Raw genomic sequence first — 24,135 nt, forward strand, 5'->3', positions numbered from 1 at the left:
GCAATTTGATTTTGTATGCAGATAGATCTATAATTTTTCATTTCGTTTATAGAACCTTTGTTCTTATAAACTGGAATGCATTTAGACTCTTTGATGGTACGAAATATTCCAGACGTGAATGAATCATTTATTAGTTCACCTAATGGCTGGGCAATGAGTTTACTAGCAGCCTTCAGGACCTTACCATTTATGCCATCCATTCCTGCTGCAGGTTTAGATGTTGTTTTTGAGATGATTTCCTGAACTTCTTCAGGTGTTACAGGAGTTAGGAAAAAACTTTTATGAAATTTATCGAAATGTTGATCAAGATTTGGTTTAGGACAATTCTGAAAGGAATCTATAAAATAATCATTGATTTAGTTGCTTTTTTCCAGTGGATCTGTTATCAGTTCACCATTGTTCTACGTGTTCTTTGAAAAAAAATTTCAATAACTGGCTTAGGCTGACGGATGTATTTTCTGTCACAGTCCTCACAGCTTATTTTATATATCCCGACTTCATTTTCCAACATTTTGTCTTAAGGAATACCTAAAATTTGTTTGAGTGAACAAAAGTTTTGGAGGCTACTTTCATGTTCAACTTTTTGAAAATTTTGTCTAATCTGTTAGGTTATCTTGGTTCACACGGAACGAACTTTGAATTTGAATTGAGATTGCAAAACTCGATAAACGTTCCTGGCACGTAGAAGATCACAAATAATTTTTAATTATGTAACGAATCTGAAGCCGTCCCTGACCCATACGCCAGCTGATTCATTGAATAAATACATGACTCACTGCGAAAGAATGCAGTTTGACACCGCCGAGAAAATTCTAGGTTAGTACCGAACAGACTACAGAATTCTACCATGGATCTCTACCGACATATAAGGCCGGCTCTCGTCCAGAAAGGGCAGTTGAGTTTAGAAAGTGAATCGAGCAGTTAAACAAGGAATGCAAATAGTGAAAATAAATTAAGCGTTAGTTGCTAAGTGTTGAATATAAATTATTTTGTGATAGTGAAATATTGTTAGAAATAAATTTGTTTAAGACAGTTAATTCTTTAATTTGTTACAATTGGTGATAAGAAGTGGATTTGTAAAATAAATCTGAACGCGTGGTAGACAATCTTTGTATTGCGGTGGAATTGACGATAAAACTGGTGATTCGTTGTATTTCGTGTGGATGTGGAAGTGGACAGTACCGGACTACGGAAACATAAACTGATTGACCTTTCTCGCAAAAAATAGACTTTTGAAAGTAAATAAGTGTTTTCGGACTCGATTAAAATAAGTGGACATATACAGTTTTGTAGAAAATAGACAATAAAAGACAAAATGTGGTCGGGGAAAGTGCGCTAAGTGGACCTGAAAGTCGCCGAATTGAAGCCAAAATTGGAGCTAGATTGTTCAGGAAAGAAATTAGTACTTCATAAGAGACTATGGAATAATTTGACTGAATCAGGAGAAGATCCCGAAACATATTTATTCGAAGTTTCTGGAGGTGATTTGAGTTCAATGAGGAGCAAACTCTATGAGAATACCAAATCGCTGAAATTCGGTAAGTCTGGAGGAGAAACTTCTGGAAAATTCGAAGTGCCTGGAGGAGAAACTTCTGGAAAGTTCGAAGAGTTTGGAAGGCAAGCTTCGCGAAAATTCGGCGAGTTTAAAAGATGAACTTCAACAAAATTCAAGTGAAAGGTTCGATGAGAAGGGGCAATCATCAGCCTGTATCCAGCAAGCCCCCGTAAAAAACGCAGATGCCCTGTCACGGAGACCATGTCCTAATGACTGCTCACACTACCGACGAGCAGAAGAGAAGCAAGCAGCTATTTGTAGAACTACAGCTGTAGACGACAACTGGGAGGACAATAAGATCAAGGAAGACCAAGAAAAAGATCCATATCTTGGTTTTGTCATCGGATGGAAGAAAAGTAATCAAAGACCATCGTGACAGGAGGTTGCAGGTTATTCGGTAGCGGTTAAGTCCTACTGGGCCCAATGGAACTCCCTTGCCTTGGAAAACGGGTTTCTGAAGTTTTGGATTCTGAAGACGGTGGAGAAGAAAGGCCCCAGACAGTGGTACCCAGAAACAGACGACGGGAGGTGCTCAAAGAAATCCATGATGGAGTCACTGGAGGACATCTCGGAGTAACGAAAACCCTCCAGAAAGTAAGTCAACGGTTTTACTGGGTTAATTGTCAAGCCGACGTCAAGGACTAGAAAATGTGCTGTCAGTAAGGGACCTCGGATACGACCGAAAGCTCCAATGCGCCAGAATAACGTCGGTAGTCCCTTTGAGAGAATCGTCATCGACATCGCCGGCCCGTTTCCTGAGTCCGACCATGGGAACAAATACATCCTGGTGTAGCCATGGACTACTTCAGTAAGTAGGCAGAAGCCTGTGCCCTGCCCAACCATGAAGCCTTTACCGTCGCTGACGTCCTGGTAAAGGAATGGATATGTCGATTCAGTGTCCCATTGGAGCTGCATTCGAACCAGGGCAGAAATTTCGAGTCCAACCTGTTCCAAGAAATATTTAAACAGTTGGACATTCGAAAGATCAGAACCACAGTTTTACATCCACAGTCCGATGGAATGGTGGAACGAATGGATAAGACCATAAACCGCCACTTGTCCAAGATAGTCTCTGACCATCAAAGAGACTGGGCCAGTACCTCCACCTGTTCATGTTGGCCTATCGTTCGGCAGTGCACGAGTCAACCGGCCAAACCCCTGCCAGTATTATAATGGGCCGAGAGCTGCGGCTTCCTTGCGATCTGAAATTTGGGACGCCGCCAGAACAAGACACTGCGGGGGAAGACTATGTCAGCAGGCTACGGCAGAGAATGGACGACATCCATGAACGAGTCCGTCTGAACATCCGGAGTGCCAGCGATATGATGAAGAAGGCCTATGAAATCAAGGCAAATGCTGAAGGATTCGAAACCTGTGACCTAGTTTGGCTGTACAACCCTAAGCGACGCTGTGGATTATCACCGAAGTTGCGGAACTCGTGGGAAAGTCCGTACAAAATCATGAAAAAGATTAATGACCTCGTCTACCGAATCTATAAGCCACCTCGAGGAAAGCCTAGGGTCGTCCATTTTAATAATAATAATAATAATTTTATTGCAATACGATCTACAAGTGGACACAGCAAAAGTCAAACTTTCGAGAATTTAATTCTCATTTACCCTGGAATTACCAATTTTAAAATTAACAGATATTATTGTATCATCATCGACAAATTACAGTTGAAAATTATATAAATTGAAGGGTTTTTCAAAAATATTCATGATAAACAATATTTACATAGCTATTTTTATTAATGATTTTCGTAACAAATTTCAAATTAGCCAGCAGTTAAACAAATAGTAGCATTTATGTCTCAAGTAAAAAATGACTGAACTTCTAAACTTCTTGAAGACTGTGATATTTTTAGGTTCCTTCGGTAGAGAACTATAAGCTTTTATTGCCTGATAGTAAGCTCCTTTCTCATAATATGTTGAGTTATGGCTGGGAATAGCTAGTTCGTTACATTGTCTGATGTTAATATGCATATTATTCGAATATTTACAACTATTTCTGGGAAACAGGTATGGATATTTTTTTACGAAACAGACAAGACCCAAGAAGTACAACGAGGGCACTGTCAAAATATCAAGTTTACAGAAGAACTCTTTACAAGAGCTTCTTTGATCTAGATTTAGGGTACATCTCAGGATTCTTTTTTGAGTAATAAATATTTTTGTGAGTATACTGAAGAACCCCAAAATATAACACCATATGAAATCAATGACGGCACATGTGCATAGTAATATGTTCTCAGGCTACAAACAGAGACTTGATCCCTTAAGTATCGTATCACACCACAAATAGAGCGTAATCTGTTATTCAATAAATTTATATGGGTTTGCCAACTGAGGGTTGCATCCATCGTGACACCTGAGAATTTAGTGTGATCCGATATTGGAATAGACCTATTTTGGAGTTTTACATATAGAGATTCCTCGCAGTTTATTGATTTGTTAAAAATTACTAGTCCTGTTTTGGTAATATTTAATTTAAGCATATTTGCCTCTGACCATTTGACTATACTATTTGACATGGCTGAAGCTTTGGTTGAGAGTTCTAATGCATTTGTTCCAGTGATAATGACTGATGTGTCATCTGCGAACTGGTATACACTACCAAGATTCAAGGCTTTGGGTAAGTCGTTCACATATAGAAGGAAGAGTATTGGTCCAAGGATAGAGCCCTGAGGTACACCCTGCCTAATCATAATTCTACTAGATATAGATTGGCTCCTTATGCTGGAAATCACGATCAAGTTCGCGCCCTCAGACCACCAGAGGATGAAATGACGTTCCAGAAGTTCATGTCTTTATACTCGAACCGACAGAAGGTCGTACATGGAGTAACTCAAGAAGAGCCTCGAAACCTTTTCAAGGTTCCAGTTGAATACGCACTAGCTCACTGCGTGGCAGAGGATTTCCAAATGTCCAGGGGTATCGCTGTGGTATTCAACAAGAAAATCGGTCAGCTCCAAACATTATGAGAACAGAATCTTGAAGTCTGAAAAGTGCTACAGTTGAAGAAGGGCCAGAGAAACGTCTTCTACTTGGTGACCAAAAACCATTCTCGATACAAACCGTCCTATGAAGATGCCTGGAGGAGTCTTACACAATGCTCGACGAGAATCTCGTGTACTTGGCAATCCCGAAAATAACCTCTGGGTTCGACAGGCTGGATTGGAAAATTGTGAGAAGCATGTTGGAAACGATCTTCAGATCCAGCGGCATCGAGATTTTGGTATGCGGTAACCATTTTCCACGACCGACGACTGTGGGGTGTTACTTCCATCGAACTTTACAGTGCAGATATGGAGAGTCCTGCAGGTATTGACACACGCCAAGGATGACATTTTGGGGCGAAACGTCTTTAAGAAGGGGGCAATGTAACGAATCTGAAGCCGCCCCTGACCCATACGCCAGCCGCATCATCGAATAAATATATGACTCACCGCCAAAGAATACAGTCTGACACCGCCGGAAAAATTCTAGGCATGTACCGAGCAGACTACAGAATTCTACCATGGATCTCTACCGATATATAAGGCTGGCTCTCGTCCAGAAAGGGAAGTCGAGTTTAGAAAGTGAATCGAGAGGTTAAACAAGGAATTGAAATAGTGAAAATAAATTAAGTGTTGAATATAAATTAGTGTGTGATCTGTGATAGTGAAATATTGTTAGAAATAAATTTGTTTAAGACAGTTGATTCTTTAATTTGTTAAAATTAGTTTCAATTTGCTAAAACTTTGCCAACCGCTTGCGTATGTACTAGGAAGCGTATAGTAAATTCGCATAGCAATACAAATAGGGAAATCATCCTGCAAATCATGCGCATAGATCTGTTGCAAGAAATAGAAACAGTTAGCGTTTTTTATATCACCAAAAAAAGTAGAGATCCTGGCAGAATTCAACAGTGCTCAAATCTCACTCGTATTTTCGAGCCAGATCTGCTCCGTACTTTTTTAATTTCTGATATGATACGATCAAATACCATCATTATTTCTTTAGAAAATAATTGAGTTGACTATCCATTCGTGCGACGAAACAGGCAAGAATAATATCTTCCTGAATTTTCATATTTACTCGATTGAATTCGCGAAGAATATTCACACAATAGTTGAATTAAAAATAAATAATTTTTTTATGGAAGTTGAGAAATAACCTGGCTCATACTCAGCTTCAGGAGCATGAGCAGTTTGCTCAACTGCTTGTAAGTCTTCCGCTACTTTTACACATTTGAGAATTTAAGTATAGATTTGACGAAGATTGTTTAAATCAGATTGTTTAAATCAGTTCATTATTGATGTGTACTCTTTCCTGAATATATTATATATATATATATATATATATATATATATATATATATATATATATATATATATATATATATGAAAATTTTTATGAATAATATTTGTTGAAAGAGAATTCATTATTGTATTGGGTCCATATAGATTAATATTTCTTACTAGGTATTGTATTCATAGAATAGTGATCCAATTAAAAACAAAAATAAAAGAAGTTTAAATATAAAGAAAATTCCAAGTACCCAAGTATATGAAATAAATTACTTTTTTATATAATTTTTCATTAGTTCCTACCATTTATTATTATTATACGCCAAGAGCTAACCACAAAATGTTTCATATAGTTAAAGATATTTATATTAACATTTATAGGTAACCATTTTCAAAAAGTTATTTGCTCATTATATTAATGTTTGTGTCTGTATATTTAACAATGTATAAATTACATAAGATTTTATTCGTAGCGTAGCGTAGGGCAACACTGGTATCTCGTCAATACCGTAAGAGTGCCGTAGATGGTAATATAGCACTCTTAAGGCCGCTTTATGTCGATGGATATAGACCGGACCGCATATGCTGGATATGCTGATGGCAAGTGCATTAGGGTGTCAGACGCCTCGCGGCAGGCCCTGCACCTTGTGTCAGGAACCTCTATACCCATCACGCGACTGCGATAGACTAAGGTGTTGAAGACACCATCCTGGCAAGCCATGATGAACCGTCCGACTTCAGCCAACTCTGAGGAAAGCGAAAGTCAGGCGTTTTGATAAGCTAAGGTCTTCAATGTTATTGAAGAAGACCCCATGCATTGGCTTATCCTTGTGTTTCCGCAGAAGTGAGGTGATCTCTGCGACTTTTATATGAGCTTTTTGTTGAACGGGTTCCAACTCGGTGACAGAGTTGTGATCACCTCGTTCAGTGTCGAAAACTAAACTGAGTTTAGCTGCTCGAGTAGCTACCTTAAAGAGAAATGCTCCAATTCCTGATCTTTCATGGTCGCGGACCATGCAGAGAAGGGGATCCGAACTGCTGACGACTTTGCAGGCTACATCCAGTACCATTCTGTCATGTAGCCACTTAAGCCACTCCCAACTCAAAAATCCACGCCTCTCTGTTGTCGGGGGAAATACAAACGTGGAACGGACGATTTGGGATGCAAACTCCTATAGAGATGCATCATTTTTCGGGTCTTTACGTCGAGTTGATACAGCTCCTCCCGAGCCCACTTCACTACTCCAAACGAATAGGGTAAGATTGGAACGGCAAGCATATTTGTTGCAGCAATTTTGTTCTTTCCTAACAGTTCCGATAACCAGATCTGTCGAAGTTTGTGCTGATACTTGCCTCGGAGAAAGTTCTTCACTGCTTCACCTCTTGTAAGTGGCGTTGTTCCACCCCGAGGTGGAATTATTATTATTATTATCATTATTATATTTAATACTTTGCGATAATGCTCACTTTGCATTTATATTTGACAACTGAGATCCCTGTTATATTTCACATTTGCTTAAAAACCTCGCCTTCTGAAAGGCAAAAAACAGATTGAAAATATTGAATGACATCTCAGTAATTTTTTACTCTCTATCAATATCAAATATAGATATCATAACGTTTATCTGGTTTATTATCTGATAAAAATAAAAACAATACATCAAAATATGTTTTATTGATAAAAATCATAATTAAACACCTATGATCTGGCATCGCTGTAAATTTTATTCCTATGGCTATGGCACAGATTAAGTATCTGTGGCTATGGATGGCAGTCTGCGTCAAAGTGTAGTTTTCGTTGCTTGTAGTTTGTGAACTGAGGATCTGTAATAAGACAAATACGAGTATATTGTTTAATAATTACATTTTAGATGTTCTAGTAAATTGTTTTGTTTTATATTGATAGTGATTGTAAGAATTACCCGATTTAGGTAGGTTTTTGGCGAATCTTATGTTTTCTCTGCATGTAAATTCCATCTGAATATGACTGCAATTCTTGTCTCGTCTACGTGGCTGGGGTTTCTGGTGAATTACCAATATATTTAAAAAATGAATGTCGATAAAGTTTATGTCTTCTTGGGTCATAAAATTTTATACTTTTGTATTAACAGTTCCAACTCTTTTTTAGTAATTGTGTATTTTCGGCGAATTTGACAGTACAGTTATGATAGGGGCCAAGTTATAAATAGTTCGGGAAGTTCCCTATCACAAAAAAGAGTACTTTTATGGAAAATTATTATCGAGATGCTTGTTTCATATTTATTAAGATTAACTGAAAACCGGACATTTTTTTCAGCAAAATGGATTTTTCAACGCCATTAATTTTTGTTGTGTTATTTATTGTGGCCAGTTTTTCATTATTCCTTGTTTATAAATATGGTATAAAAGAAAAGAGCTATGAAGAAGCTCTAGCTGAGCAACGTCAACAAACAAATGCTTTATTAGGAGTTAAACCGAAACCAAAGGAGAAGAAGAACAAGAAAGCAGCCAAAAAGGTATAAAACTGTTTCTAATAATTTTACACAATCACAATTTTGATGTCAATCTAATAGAAATATTCTAAAAATGTTGTATAAGTATGCATGTGTAATAGCTGATTCACACACAAAACTTTTATATGTTTTCTTTCACTTTTACTTTAATAATAGTAATGGTAATTGAAAATTGATGAATTGGGTCATTCATAATTCATACACCATTGAAAAAGAAAAGCTGTTGTGTGCACTGTAGACGTTAATTTAGGGTGTTTTGAGTTAATAAAAATTTGTGAAAAATGAATGTATGCAATGGCAAACGTTCGCAGTTGAAAGAAGAAGCGGGTAAAATTATAAATTGAATAATGAATCTGATAATTGTATTACAATTAGTATATAATGGTAATATCTGAAGATTCAGGATATGTTACAAATTATATTGACAACACAATTGGCAGTTCAACCCTACCTGAAACAAATATCCTACTGAAATCAATACCCCTCCTCCATGAACTATACATATCCCATCTACTATCCGGAATTTTAGCAATCTAAAGAAATCCAAAGACCATCCACTATTACTCAAAAACCTCTTTTTAGAAACCATTGAAAAATTAGAAAATTTTCAGTGCATATACATTTACGCTTTACATTCTGAAAGTGGCTTAGGTGCTGCATACACAACAACTGAGTCTTTTGCTAAATTCCAACTACCACTCTTCACCTCCATATGTACTGCTGAGCTTACAGCAATCCGCAAAGCCTTATGTCACTTGAAAATAAAACCAGCACCAAATTTGATAATCGTCGCAGACTTTTTAAGCGCTATTCATTCACATTTATATCCAACTCACTCAACCCTACTCAGAGAAAAAACACAAATGTTCAGTTCCTTTGGTTCCCATCTCACACTGAAATAGAAAGCAACAAGAAAGCAGTCATATTAGCAAGAAGTGATTAATCTACCCACCAAATAATCAAAGTTATTTACCAAGATGTGAAACCAGCACTGAAATAAAACCTCTCATTACACTAGCAACAAAAATGGGATACATTCAATTCCAAACTTTCCAGAGTCATACCATCCGTCATATCATGGAAAATATCACCTAAGAAAAGACGACACAAACCATCGCCTACATATTGGACACATATTTTTCACACACAGTTAACTACTCTCTGGAGAACAAGTACCAATGTGTTATATATGTTATACTGAATTGACTATCGCACATATTCTAACCAAGTGCCCACTATATGTAAACGAGAGACTTAAGCATAATCTGGGAAATGACTTGAAAAATATTAGTGATAAATCAGACCATTCTCGATTATTGAACTGCCTTAGTGCCATAAATGTAATTTAAATGATATAATATTGTACCAATCATACCAATCTATTAATGACATACAGCTGTGATTAAAGCTAAATAAATGGAAAAAAGCCAGTTAGCACATGCCCATACTTTTAATTTAAGAATATTTCTGTATATGGTTAATTTTGAATGTGAGGTAACCTGAGAGTTTATCCTGAATAAAAAAAAATGTTATTTATTCAATGTTGAGTTGTAGGTACTAATATTTTAATTTATATTTATTTATTTCATTATTATATTTTTTATTTCTTGTAGTTATCATTTTTGATTTCTGTATCTACCACTTTGGAATTTATAACTCATTTTTTATCACACAGATTTTGTTCTTGAATTCACATGTATTCATTTAAGATTTAGGGTCTTCATAAAAGATGATCTTTTTCAAATCTAAAGGATAATTTTATGCTCTCTATTTTGCTTATTACCCATTTTATTTAAATAGTTTTTTAGTAATTTAACTTCTGTTCTCTCGAATACTGATTTTTTTTAAATAAGTTTTTATTTTTGAGATATCTGGCTTATGCCCCCCCCTGAATAATTAAATGAAATGATTAAAAAAAAATTGTCTGATGGGAGTAATATTGAAAACATGCTTGAGAAAATCTGGTATGTGGAAAATCTTTCGTTGGAATTAGTATATTATCATTATGAATTCTCTGTACTCTTACTTGATAACAATTAATAACAGTATCCATGATCATAGAATAGTATGTTATCATTGAGGGTCATATCCATTGAATTCCTTCTGAATAATATATTTGTTATATTTCTACTGATGGCTTTTGCTATCATATAGTCTTTTGGTACATTGAAATTCTTTTTCTATAATCTTAACTCGTTTAATTGCAAATTAAATAAATGGCCATTTGGAATCTCCAATTCATAACTCTGTGAACCAGAATCTTATTTCATTTTCAGCACATGCTGCAAAAAAGAAAAATCCTCAGACAATGTGGAACAGATACTTTGATAATCAAAATTATTTTTTTATATCGGTCCTGTATCTTTTTCAATCTTTGTAGTTACGTAGGTATTGCAAAACTCAAATAGTTCAAATAATAACTCATACTAGATAAACTAAAGCAAAATGTTATCAGTGCATTGTCAATAAAAAGTAGATAAGTTATTTCAAAATACCCACCAGTGATATGATAATTTAGAATAATCTCATTATATTTGTTCTTGATTCAAGTCAGCACAGATTTACAAATGGCAGAAGTACTGAAACTGTTATAATTTTCTGTATATAATTTTCACGAAAATGTAATTGCGGCCCTGGATGGAAAAATCCAGATTTGTGGGTTATTTTTTGACTTCTCTCGTGCCTTTGATAGTGTTAGTCATTACCTCTTAATTGTTAAGCAAAAGTATGGTATAAGGGGTGCAGCCTTGAATATAATGAAGTCACACTTGAGTAATCAATCACACTCGGAACCACTTTTTCACAGCTAAACAGGGAATTCCCCAAGGCTATATTATCGGATAGGAACAAACCTATTCATAACGGGTAAAAAATAATTCCAAACATGGTATAACATCTGAAATGGTATATAAGAAAGTAATACAGTGGTCTGAAAAACAATATTCTGATAGTAAATGTATCTAAAGCCTCTGATGAAATTTATCTTGAGGAAACAGTTGAACACATGTCGATTTACTTTGTGAAAAATTAAGAAAAAATTGTTATTCATTGAAATTTTTATCAAATCATTGTAATGGAAACTTGTTGTTAATCCTTTATTACACAAACATCAACTGCCATCTGCGATATGGTATTCCTAACTGGGGTACATGTATCTCTTGGTTGCATTTTTTCGTTCTGCAAAATTTGCTGTGAGAATTGTCGCAGGACTGAAATGGGGGCCTTTAAGCAACTGAAGATTTTAACTGTGACAGGCTTGTTTAAAAAAATCTGTTTAAAATATGTTTTTCCGTCAACCGGCTGTCGCACCCCTACGAACGACAGCCCTCAGTAGTCAAAACTTGTGCGAGCTGAGGATTAACGAGGTCTTATATTTGAACGTGTGATTTCCAACACGGGTTGGACGATAGCAAGTGAAAATCGCTCGTTCAGACCGACCTGGCTTGTACCTATGAACTTTTCATATATGTATCCAAACATGAAGAAAAAAATTTCAACAGATCATCAATATGCCACAAGATCCATAAATCTTCTTGTTCCCAATTTCCATAGAACTATTCTAAATCAAAAAAGTCATTTATATTTGGGATGCAGTGTTTTTAATCACTGTTGAATCCAGACTCAAGGCATTACTTATTTAGAAAAATTGTTACAATATTACAAAAGGGTTACAAAAGGGTGTTCATTCAACTTGTTTGACAGTCAATTTTCATATTTGTTCAAATCACATTTATCATTCGTATTATGACACTTTTAACGTTATTCAAATGTGTTCTTGTGTATCTGCTTTCATTTAGTTTCGGTCATTCATAGGAATTTTCATAAATCTGCATTATATATTTTAGTTCGTTTCTTTTTATATTTTTAACCTATATTTATGTCCATATTCTGAAAATTCCTTTTTAAATTGATTTTTTTCTGTTTATATACTGATTATGACGTTTTTGACAGTTACTGCTTTGATGTATCTATAATACACCTATGCTGTTTAACTGAAAAATGAAGATTTATTATTATTATTATTGACATATATTCACTTTTTAATTATGTAAACTCGAATTCTACTTCTTAGTATCCCGTTAAAAATTGAGAAAATAGCTGTTAAAGTATAAAAAATCAATAATTGACAAAACACAAACTGAACCAAAACTGGTAGTTGACTGACAACCACATTTCATACTTCTCTTGAAGTGATACAAAATCAATATACAGAGAATGAATCTAGTTTATTGGTTGATGTTAAAGCTTTGAGACCGTTTCGTTTACCTTTGATATTTGTGTATCGAATGTTTTGTTTACCCCATAGAAGGCGTCTTCACAAAGGCAGATGTCATCGCCTCTACTTAATGCAAAAGTTATTATTTCTCTCTTCTAAAAATGAATGGAACAAATCCTGTATCGTCAGATTCAATTGTGCATAAATAAAAATCTGTGACTTCGTCATCATGATAAATTGGTAGGGGTTCGTAGTAGCTGTTTTTCCAACTTATAGCAATTTACCAGAAAATAATTTAATAATTCAACTTTTTTTAAGCAAGTACTTAGTAGAAAAACAAATCACTTTTGTCCAGTGCTTTCAATAGTTCATTTGAATCGTCTAATATTTAAGTGACTTGTGTCATCTGTGATTGTGATGCACTGTTTGGAACCTTTGGTGTAGTAATGAATATTACTGGAGTTTTTTCCCAACAAGAAACTGTTATTTTAACACCTTGACATGTGTTTCGATCATCACCAAGTGATCATCTTCAAGAGGAAGATCAAAGTAATCCTATTTACAAAGTTTTTTCCTTATTTATATAATAGGTACCTCTTTTAGGTACCTGCGTCTTGAGTGCCTTGAATTAATTTTACAATGTAACCAATGTGTTATAGTCAGGTAAATCTAATAATTGAAATATTATTTGACCAAGCTTTATAAAATTAATTTCACAGTATTGCCTTATCTACTAGTCTTAAATTAATTTTACAATGTGTCCTTATATAATAGTCATGTAAATCTAATAATTGAAATATTATTTCAACAAGCTATACAGTGCTAGTCAAAAGTCCCCTCCCCCCCTCGTATCTTTGGAACGGGTATACTTATAATAATGAAATTTGGAGGGTGGAAATAAACGGATGTAGGCTTCTTAACTGGTCATAACAGGTGACGCAATAGTCATAAATGACGTCACAAGGCCACTGACCAAAAATTTTAAATGGGACCCTATGGCAAGTGACAGCTCGTTTGAAAGGTATTGAAAATACCTATTCAGTCATACCAATTTTGTTTGGGTTTCGGCTGATTTTGATTGATAAATTGAAGAAATACGAAAATTATTGTTTCGCATTTAATTAATAAAGATTTTAAAGTACGCCTCTGGTTCATTGTCAAAAAGGTTGACGTGTTTGAATTATCTACTTGTCAAAAGTGTTTATACCTTGAAAATTTACCTAAGCTATTGTTTAACGAGACGTTTAAGTGTTTACATAGGCAAAATGGTACGTACTGTAGCCGACAAAGTAGCAGCTATCTTAATAATTGGTGAATGTAGAAACAATTTCCATGCAGCGGAACGACTGTTTAATGAGAGGTACCCCGATCGCCCTATATCGAGGGTTTATTTGAGGGAGCTTCTTCGGAAGTTTGAAGCATCAGGTAGTGTTCAAGATGGCAAACGATCTGGTCGACCAACAATTAGTGATGACAAAAAAATTGACATACTTGAAGAAATGGTAGTGAACCCTACTTCTTCCACAGCCCAAGTTGCGTCTATCTGTGAAGTCAGTCAAAGGACAGTACATAGGGTGTTGGCTAAAAACAAATTTCATCCAAACAAATTAAAAATGGTGCACCAACTTTCAGATGATGACCCCGACCGAAGACTAGAATTCTGTGAAACTATGTCCGATAAAATGAACCAACAACCAGGCTACATACAGACAATTTGTTTTAGTGACGAAAGTACTTTCTTTCTCAATGGAAATGTTAACACTCAAAATGTGAGGTATTGGAGTGACACAAATCCTCACATCTTTCGTGAAAAACATACTCAATTTCCAGAAAAAGTAAATGTTTGGGCAGGTATTTTGGGAAACCACATAGTTGGGCCTCTTTTTCTCAATGCTAACTTAACCGGTGAATTGTATCTGGAGATGTTACAAACTGATATTGAGGCGTTAATTCTTGAAATTCTAGAAGATAATCCAGATAACAGATAACTTGGAAATAACGTTTCAACAAGATGGTGCTCCTGCACACTATTACGGTGCAGTAAGACGTTACCTAGATGAAGAATATCGTGGTAGATGGATTGGACGACGAGGTTCGATCGAATGGCCAGCTCGGTCACCGGACCTTACACCATTACATTTTTTTCTATGGGGGTACTTGAAATCTAAGGTTTACGCTACAGCACCTGACAGTATTGCCATTCTGAAACAACGAATTGTTGAAGAATGTAGGGCAATTTCCGCTGACACACTGGGACGAGTACGACAAGAGTTTAGCAATAGGATGCATTACTGCCAGGAAGTAGATGGAGCACATTTTGAACACTTATTATAAGAACTGGTCCTTAAATCTTTATTAATTAAATGCGAAACTATAATTTTCGTATTTCTTCAATTTATCAATCAAAATCAGCCGAAACCCAAACAAAATTGGTATGACTGAATAGGTATTTTCAATACCTTTCAAACGAGCTGTCACTTGCCATAGGGTCCCATTTAAAATTTTTGGTCACAGTGGCCTTGTGACGTCATTTATGACTATTGCGTCACCTGTTATGACCAGTTAAGAAGCCTACATCCGTTTATTTCTACACTCCAAATTTCATTATTATAAGTATACCCGTTCAAAAGATACGAGGGGGGGAGGGGACTTTTGACTAGCACTGTATAGTATACTATTAGGTATTGGTCCACCATCGTTTTTCATAATATTATTATGTCTACTTATTTCTACACTCTCATAGGCATGCCTATTGTTAATGTGGATGATGTTTTCGCGATATTCAATAACAAAAAATCAAATATTGAGGACTTTGTTTCTTTTTCAAAAACAGATTTCCATCAATAAAATTCACGTATGAATTAGAAAATAAAGGACAACTTCCATTTCTTGACGTTTTAGTAATGAAGAGCCAATGTGGAGGGCTAGAATACGATGTATTTAGAAAGGAGACAAGCACGTACAGGTATATTCCTGACAGTTCACGTCACTATGAACAGCAAAAACGTGCTGGGCTGAATTTTCTAGTACATTGTCTTTTGACTTTTTCTCTTCCACATGAGAAGTTCACAAAAGAAAAACGTACAATACAGGAAATAGCAGCCACTAAAGGTTTCTCGAGGGGTATTGTAGATGATATAATAAGGAAGAAAAAGTTTAGGTTAAGAATAAACGACGAAAACCAAGATAAATATATCTCAGTTCCATACAACCAATACACGAAGAACTTTGCAAAGATTTTCAAGGAACTAGGTATGAAGGTGGTTTTTAAAACAAGTCATACACTACAGTCTTTCCGAAAATCCAAAAGACTGAGTCGAGAATTCGGAAAAGTCTGGAATTTACGAAATTAAATGTAAGGATTGCGATGCAAAATATAATGGACAGACAAAAAGATCTATTAAAATAAGATATAAGGAACACTTAGCACACTTAAAATATGGAAAACCTGAAAAATTAGTAGTCGCCCATCATATTTTGCAACAGAACCATTCCATAGACTTTAGCTCATTAAGATTAGTTAGACAAGTTAACAACAATAGGCATCTAGATGCCTATGAGAGTGTAGAAATAAGTAAACGTGATAATATGAGTAACGATGGTGGACCAATACCTAATAGTATACTATATAGGTTAATATTACTGGAGTTTTTTCCCAACATCAAACCGTTGTTTTAACACCTCGACACGTGTTTCGATCACCAAGTGATCATCTTCAAGATCAAACTGTTGATCTTCCTCTTGAAGATGGTCACTTGATGTTCTAAACACGTGTCGAGATGTTAAAATAACGGTTTGGTGTAAGGAAAAATTTCCAGTAATATTCATCTGTGATATTACAGTCATAAACGGACAATGATATATTTTTTCAAATAAATAACCTACTTTAAAGCAAGAATTTTACAAAATTAAAAAATTTATAATACAGTTGTGTATTTATCCCATTCCACGAATATTTTTATTTTGTAGGAGAAAGCTATTCAAATTCTAACAGGTGTTGGCAGGCAAAATTTTTCCTAGCGTCGTTTTGCAATGCTAAAAATAATGTCTGGCATGAACTTTTATCCACAATAATTTTCTTGTAAATTTGCAATAGAAAACACATTCACTCACACATCCAACCTTTGTAGATGTCAAAATGGTAAATTGAATTAAAAAAAATTGTTAGCTAGCAGGAGATTAAGACGCCAACTTAGTGGTGAAACGCGCGTCGAGAAGAGTATTTCATTTCTGATGATTGGGAATAGTGTTTATTTTTAGATTTTTTATAGGCCAGAGGTTTTTTTTACATTTTATTAAAAATAGAAAGACTTCATTTCAGCTTGTAATTATGTAACCGTTTTTTAAAACATGTATTTTTCAATAAAATAAATATTACTATTTCAGTCTAAAGAAAAAACATCACCTCAAGAGAATGAAACTGATGAATCTGAACATGTAGACAGCAATAAAGAGAACTCTTTACCTAACAAACCCCATGTTGAATTCAAGGAAACACCGGAAGAGGTACCTGACAAAGAAGATGTAAAAGTTTCATTAGTTAAGGAAGTTACAAAGGTAAAAATTATGTTTTTATCAATCATTTATTATTTTGAATTACAATTCTTTTTTCACTATCTGGCTGAAAATGTATTTTTATGTTCAGTTGAAGGTGTATTCAAGAATACGAAAAACTTGTAACAAGTTTTTGCAGAATACAGAGTTTTTGACCTGAGATCTCACTAAAAATTGTTGAGAAATTATACAAAAAGTAAAATTATTTCATCTTTACGGTGAAAATAAGTGGGAGTGTATAACTCAGTTCCTAATCAACGTATTATTATTAGGAAAATGAAAACAGCAAGTCATCTTTGTAATTATTAAAAAAATTAATGAGGAATAATAAGAATCGTAGTTTATTGAACAAAATCACAATTTTGCTCAACTGGCTATTGACCGAGGTACTTCCACCAATTAATGAAGAGTTTCCATTTATATATAAAGTATAGAAACCATTAAAAATAAGTTTCTGAACATTTTCATGATGCTATACAAAAACACAAAAATGAGTATTTTCACTTCAGAAGATGCCAACTACTCACAACTTACTCAAAACTAATCCTAGTCAGTAGTTTTGAAAAACAACGACACATACTGAAAACCTTACTTAGTTTATTATGTGATATGTTATACAAAGATTTCAATTCTAATATCAAAAAATTCAATTCATTATGTGAATTTGTAGAGGAATTTAGAAAAATCACTGTTACAGTTATTGACTATACAGTTTCACATAAAAAGAGGAAAATATCAACTGTTACTCATTAGATTCACACATACACGATGAATTGGACCATTAAAAAATCTTTTCGTGAAGTTTGATTCAATAATTTTTTGAGGACTCGGAGAGAAATCTCAGACAGATTTTGAGATATCCCATAAATAATGGAATTACTGATAGTTATTGCATTCATGGAAAATAGAAATGATATAATTTTCAAAATCAGTAGATTATGAGCACTTATTCAATTTGCTTGAAATATTTTTATTTTTTAAACTCATCTAATTATGTAGCGGGTATGTGTTATCTTGTTTCCAATAATTTTTTGTATTCATTCATGACTTTCATCTGATTTCATGTCTATCACTTCCTTCACAAGAACCGGTTGTTTTTGATTTGTTTCACATGAAAAAATCTTGACTTCCCCTTCAATATATGTATACTAAAATGGATAAAGTTTTCAAGTGGCAATTTGATGAACTATGAGAAAAATTCTGCAATACACAATCTCAATACCTGCCAGAGCAATTTCTTGCACTACCAAAGCATAAACATTTTGAAAAACCTCCACTGTACGATACTATCATGTTGTATAATAAACTACCAGACATACTCAAATATATTACTAGCGATATAAATTTATTTGCTCAACTGATACTAAACTCAACTTTCCTAAAAATATTCCTTTTTCAATTTAAGTTATTAGATTGACTTACAATGTATACATTTTAGTACCAAAGTAGCTAATAAATTATTCGTTATTTCAAAACGGTAACCAATGTGAGCAGTCAAAGGTGTTTTCCTTTGAGACATTAATTTTCAATTTTGGGGTATTAATTCGAAAAGTGAGGGTTCTTTGTTTTGAAATTTTCTAAGAATTGCTTTTATGAGGACAGATTGTTAGCTGCAAAAAAGATTTCAAAATGCTAATCTATAAGTTACAAAAATAAATAATAAACCTGTACCCATATAAATGTGTATAAAATAATATAGGATCAGATCCACTTGTATATTTTTTATATGAAACTAATTCTGTGAACTAGAGAAAAGGTTGAGAGATTCAGTAACGATCTATCATTTAGTAGGTTGTAAATGTGATTGTATTTTAGCCGAAAAAAGTAAAAAAAGTACGTCCGATTCTTGTGAGAAAAGATAAGTCACCTGAGAGAGTCATTTTAGACATCGTTGATACTCCGATTGTGAATCACTTTGAGGAAAATGTTCCTAAAGACGACTTTGAACTAATGAGAGCAAACAGTGTAAGTTATTAAATCGTGGTAAAAATTCCGATATTATTGATTATGACAATTTTAGCAAGTTTTCCTTCTATTGAGTTTTCTAACATATCTCTAAACATGCATGGCTTTAAGAAAATATTTAAATATAATAAAACATAAAATATGTATACTTTGAGGTAACTGTCTCAGCTTCAATGTAGACATATTTTATCTCCATTGAAACTAACTTTTCCAACTGAGACAAAAAATATCTTGGTGTTTATGAAGATTGTAATTTTGGTAAATTCTTTAATATCGGAACTTGTTTAATGTATTAACTGTAGTAAGAAAAGTAGTCTCATAATCGTCTAGCCCTTTTACACTTGAACAGTGACTTTTCAACAATATGCAATTATTAACTATATAGTATTTGTGTTATAACCATTTTTTTGTTTGGCTTTGTTCACTGCTGTCACAACTCACATCGGGATAGTTGTTGGTGCTACTGACAGAAATTCTATTTATAGAGAGATGACATATTCAAGACAGAAATAGTCAAAGAAAAATTAACCAAAGAGAAAAAACAAAATGTGGAGTCAGCTCCTTTGATCAAGAATAAGAAAAACTCCAAACAAGTCACCGACGCCATTAAATCTAACCCCAAGCAGAGTGTACCTGTGTTAGCTGATGAACCTGAAGAGGCAGCGGAAAAACCAGTTGAGACAGTGTCTGCTATTCCGCAGACCAACGGATTGGTCATTGGTAACCCAGGAAAAGAGAAGAAGAAAAAGAAAAGCGAGTTCAACACTAAACAGCAATTGAGTGAGTAATGTCTTGTTGTTGATACCCATTTTCCAAACAGTGCATCATAAACCCATTTTCCATGTTGGCTCATATATTTTCCTGACAAATACTTCTTTGAAATTTAATATATATTAATGAAGTTGATTTTTCCCACCATTAACGCAGCTGCTGAAAGGGATGGACTCATTAATTCGGTGCGTAATGCTGAATTGTCTAAGACTGAAGTTCAATTGCTCATTGATCTATTACTCAACAAGCAGCTTGAGGCCCCGGCTGTTATAGACGAATGGACTGAGGTAATCTTACACTCAACTGAGTAGTTTAGTATACAGTTTTCCAATATAACCATTTACTACTTTCCAGGGCAAAGCTGATCCGGTACAGAGACTGAAGAAACAACTTTCCGAGAAAGAGAAAGCTTTTGCAGAGGAACAGGAAGCTCTTGCTGGGGCCCAAGCAAAACTGCGAGAGGTTCGAGCTGAACAACTGTCCGAAAAATCACAATTCCAACAAAAAATTCGAGGATTAGAAGAATTAGTACAGAATAAGCAGATTGAGCTGCAAGCCTCCAACAATAGATTCCAAGTCAACAGTCAAAAGATCCAACAACTACAAGCTGAACTTAATGCTGAGATTATGAAAACTCGTAAATTTATGGAAGACAATGCAGCTCTACAAATGCAAATTCAACAGTACGACGTTAACCTCTTGCAGTTCCAGGAGGTAAGTTTTATAGTATAGATTCAAAACGCGTTTATGATAAATTTTGAGTTGTAACATGAAATTCAATTTGAAATCTCAGGATTCAAGACTAATGAATAATTAATAAAAATCCTTCAGCAAATCTTATGAAATGATAATTCAGTTTGATTTATTTTCATTAAAGTTATCTCCATAATAAGTCTTCATTGTCACTATGCCCTAGCCAACAAATTTCTATGGCTTCCTAATAATAATTATGTGTTGATAAAGTTGCAATGATGATCAATTCATCAAAATAATACACTGCTACTAGAAAAAAACCTTTGAATTTTGCATTATATATTAAACAGAAATATTATACATAATATGTGTTTATAGGGCTCCTTCATCAGATATGAGTTTGTCTTAAAACACTTGGGATCATTACTCTTGCAACTACCATATAGTTTCTGAAGACTTCTTTCATAATATATCTTTATTAGGGTGGACCTAATGATGTTCCTTCCAACTACAGATCTGTAAAATACTTATCAAATTAAAAAAGAATTCAAACAATTTCGCCTTTAATGACTTTGCTTGACAGTTATTATCTTTTCATCTGTCTAATTCTCAAACAACTTATGATATTCATCAAACAACTTTTACATAGTGATGAACAATTAACTGATATAAGAAAATACAAATGAAATAAGTAACATTCTCCACCCCCCAAGCAGACTTTGCAAGGTGAGTATATCAACTCCTGACTGGAAGAATACACACTTTGGTCTCATATATGAAAGGTCTCATATATGTTCCATGTTTATTTCTAATTCGAACAACTCTGATGACTCCGTCTTTACCGGGAAAGGTTTCTTCTATTTTTCCTATGATCCACTGATTCCTAGGTGCCTTCTCGTCCAAAATCAAAACTATATCGCCATTTCTAATAGGATTAGTTTTGTCATGCCATTTTTTTTTAAGAAATGTTGGTCTATATTCAATTACCAATTGTTTCCAGTACATATTGCTAATGCTTGTGCAATTCTCCATTGCTTTCTGCTAGAAAGCAATGGAGAATTGGAGCACATTGCCGAATGATCTTACATCATCTGGTCGCAGTAGCAGAAAATGATTCGGAGTGATAGCTTTTGGCTCATTGGGATCGACCGATATGTGTGTCAAGGGCATTGAATTAATAATATATTCAATTTCACTCATCAAGGTTACAAAAACCTCTTCTTTTGGATTGATGGACTTCAAACTGATCTTCAGAGCTGTTTTAATAGATCTTATCATCCTTTCCCAGATTCCACCCATGTGTGGAGCTCCGGGAGGGTTAAATTTGCAAATTATATTTTTAGATGCGACTTCTTCTAAAATCTTTTTCTGACCTAAGCTTTGGAACCATTCCTTGAGTTCACGTTCTGCTCCGACAAAATTGGTCCCGTTATGTGTTATTATCGCCTTTGGTTGACCTCTTCTACACATAAAACGTCGGATAGCAAGTATAGCAGAACTTGTGTCCAAAGATGCCGAGAGTTCAATATGGATTGCATGGAGGGTGAGACAAGTAAAGAGTACGCTGTATCGTTTTTCTACTCTTCTTCCTATTGCAACAGTTATGGGACCAAAAAAGTCAATTCCAACATATGAAAACGGGAAAGAAAATGCTCCTAAGCGCTCGGGAGACAGCAAACCCATTTCTGGAAAAAGAGGTTTGAAATTTCGATTTTAACATTCTTGGTAATTTCTGAAGCTCTTCTTCACATCTACTCGTATATTTATAATCCAATATTTGGAACAAAGATTGTTGACCACTGTCTCCAAAACTATGTGTTTAGATTTTTGATGATACTTATCTATGAGGAGCTCTGTGAATTTGTGCTTTGGATCTAACAGAATAGGGTTTCGCGATTTAAATGATATATCCAGTTCTTTCATATCTGGAATCTTACCGCCCAGGCGTAATATAAAATATTCGTCTAAGCAACTAGACTTTGGTAGAAATAGCTTTCTTTTCCAAATGGAAATTTCTTCTCCAAACACTTTCTGATCCATAACTTCATGGAATCTTCGATTTCATCTGCACTCAAAATTAAGTTTGTCGGCCTAGACAGTTTTGTAATCTTGACAACTTTTTTGAAATGTAGAATCCAAGCAATAGATGAAATGAGTCGATTAAATTTCGAGAATCTGGATATATTAGGGAAGTCCATCGGAAGAACTAGACTATCATTAATATCTAAGAGTAGTATCAGATTGTCTTCATTGGAGCAACGTGGTTCTTCCGGCCAATCAGTTTCAGGCAATTTTAGAAAATGCGATCCAGAAAACCACTCACCTCCTGGCAACAAATCGATATATTTCCTTTCTTTCATCGCCTGATCTGCAACATTCAATTCAGATGGTAACCAATGCCATTGCGACAAATCAGAGTCTTCGTGAATTTCTCCAAATCGACAAGCTACGAAAATCGGGAATCTTCTTGATATCATGAGAGGTGCAAGAAAACCAAGCGGGTCAAATACTGACATAACCGTGCGCAGTACTTCCCTTTTAGTTGGTACTTTCTCTCCATCACAGATTTCATCAGGGATTTTTTTCAGGTTCAATATAAATACAAACTCGTCAATCGAGACCAGGATATGCCCAGAACTCTTTCTAACATTTTTGAGTCCATTTCACTAGTTCCGACTTTCATTGTCTACTATATAAAATGATTTGAAATCCCTGAAACAACTAAAAAAGAAGAATTGAAAATGAATAGCTGAAAAATAACAATTATATTAACCAAAATAAACCTGAAATGAAATATAGGTCGTTCGAGTACTCGAAGGAATCTCGGAGGAATCAGTCCAGTCATCACCCGAAGACGTTTGTAGATACTAACAATCGAAACGTCGTGAACTAACGTGACTTGGAATCTCTCCACTTTTTTTTTTATTTTTTTTTTTTCACTTCTTTATTTTAATTTAGTCAATTGTTCTATTTTTACTTGTATTTTATTTCACTATTATTTCATTTCAGGTTTATTTTGGTTAATATAATTGTTACTTTTCAGCTATTCATTTTCAATTCTTCTTTTTTAGTTGTTTCAGGGATTTCAAATCATTTTATATAGTAGACAATGGAAGTCTGAACTAGTGAAATTCATCATGAAACATTGTCAATCACCTTCAAACAAATTTTTGAGTCCAGTTTCACATCTACTTGAGAATTAGCACGTAAGTTCTCTGGAATCGACTGCATTACTTCATTTGAATTACTTATCCACTTCACCATATAAAAATTTGCCTCTTCATGAATAACAATAACATTTCGAATTCTATCGATAGCTGCATCTATCATATGGCAAGAGTCTTAAGTAGTCGTCGACGTAATGTTGTTTTTCCATTGCACGGACAATCCCTGGATATTTATCTTTTAACGACGCTGCATTTTTGTTTTTTACAAACTGTGCTGCAGACGGGGATGATATTGCACCAAAAATCATCGCCTTCATTTCGTAAACATCTGGACTTTGGTTTCTCTTCATACCTCGTCATAAAAATAATTGTGCACATCTGTCTTCTTCGATAATTGAAACTCTATGAGACATATCTCTGATATCACCTCC

General features: G+C 34.6%; 1 protein-coding gene across 8 annotated transcripts in view; it reads left to right on the plus strand.

Moving 5' to 3' along the window:
- Nucleotides 1–7,597: 7,597 nt before the first annotated feature.
- Nucleotides 7,598–24,135, plus strand: part of alt (SMC superfamily domain-containing protein aluminum tubes) — a 41,617-nt gene continuing 25,079 nt past the window's right edge. For 4 of the 8 annotated variants that reach the window (XM_074176015.1, XM_023161276.2, XM_023161277.2 and 1 more), the window contains exons 1-7: nt 7,598–7,777; nt 8,143–8,341; nt 16,941–17,111; nt 18,924–19,073; nt 19,559–19,853; nt 20,001–20,131; nt 20,199–20,558. In XM_074176015.1, coding sequence (XP_074032116.1) covers nt 8,147–8,341; nt 16,941–17,111; nt 18,924–19,073; nt 19,559–19,853; nt 20,001–20,131; nt 20,199–20,558 — 1,302 coding nt within the window. In that variant the 5' untranslated portion in view covers nt 7,598–7,777; nt 8,143–8,146. The remainder of the gene's footprint in view (nt 7,778–8,142; nt 8,342–16,940; nt 17,112–18,923; nt 19,074–19,558; nt 19,854–20,000; nt 20,132–20,198; nt 20,559–24,135) is intronic. The other 4 variants (XM_023161282.2, XM_023161278.2, XM_074176016.1 and 1 more) reach the window with 2 other exon arrangements.

This window comes from Leptinotarsa decemlineata, unplaced genomic scaffold (genome assembly GCF_025532065.1).
Source record: "Leptinotarsa decemlineata unplaced genomic scaffold, Ldec_3_MD MMD2_tig00001393_RagTag_RagTag, whole genome shotgun sequence".
Lineage (NCBI taxonomy): Eukaryota > Metazoa > Arthropoda > Insecta > Coleoptera > Chrysomelidae > Leptinotarsa > Leptinotarsa decemlineata.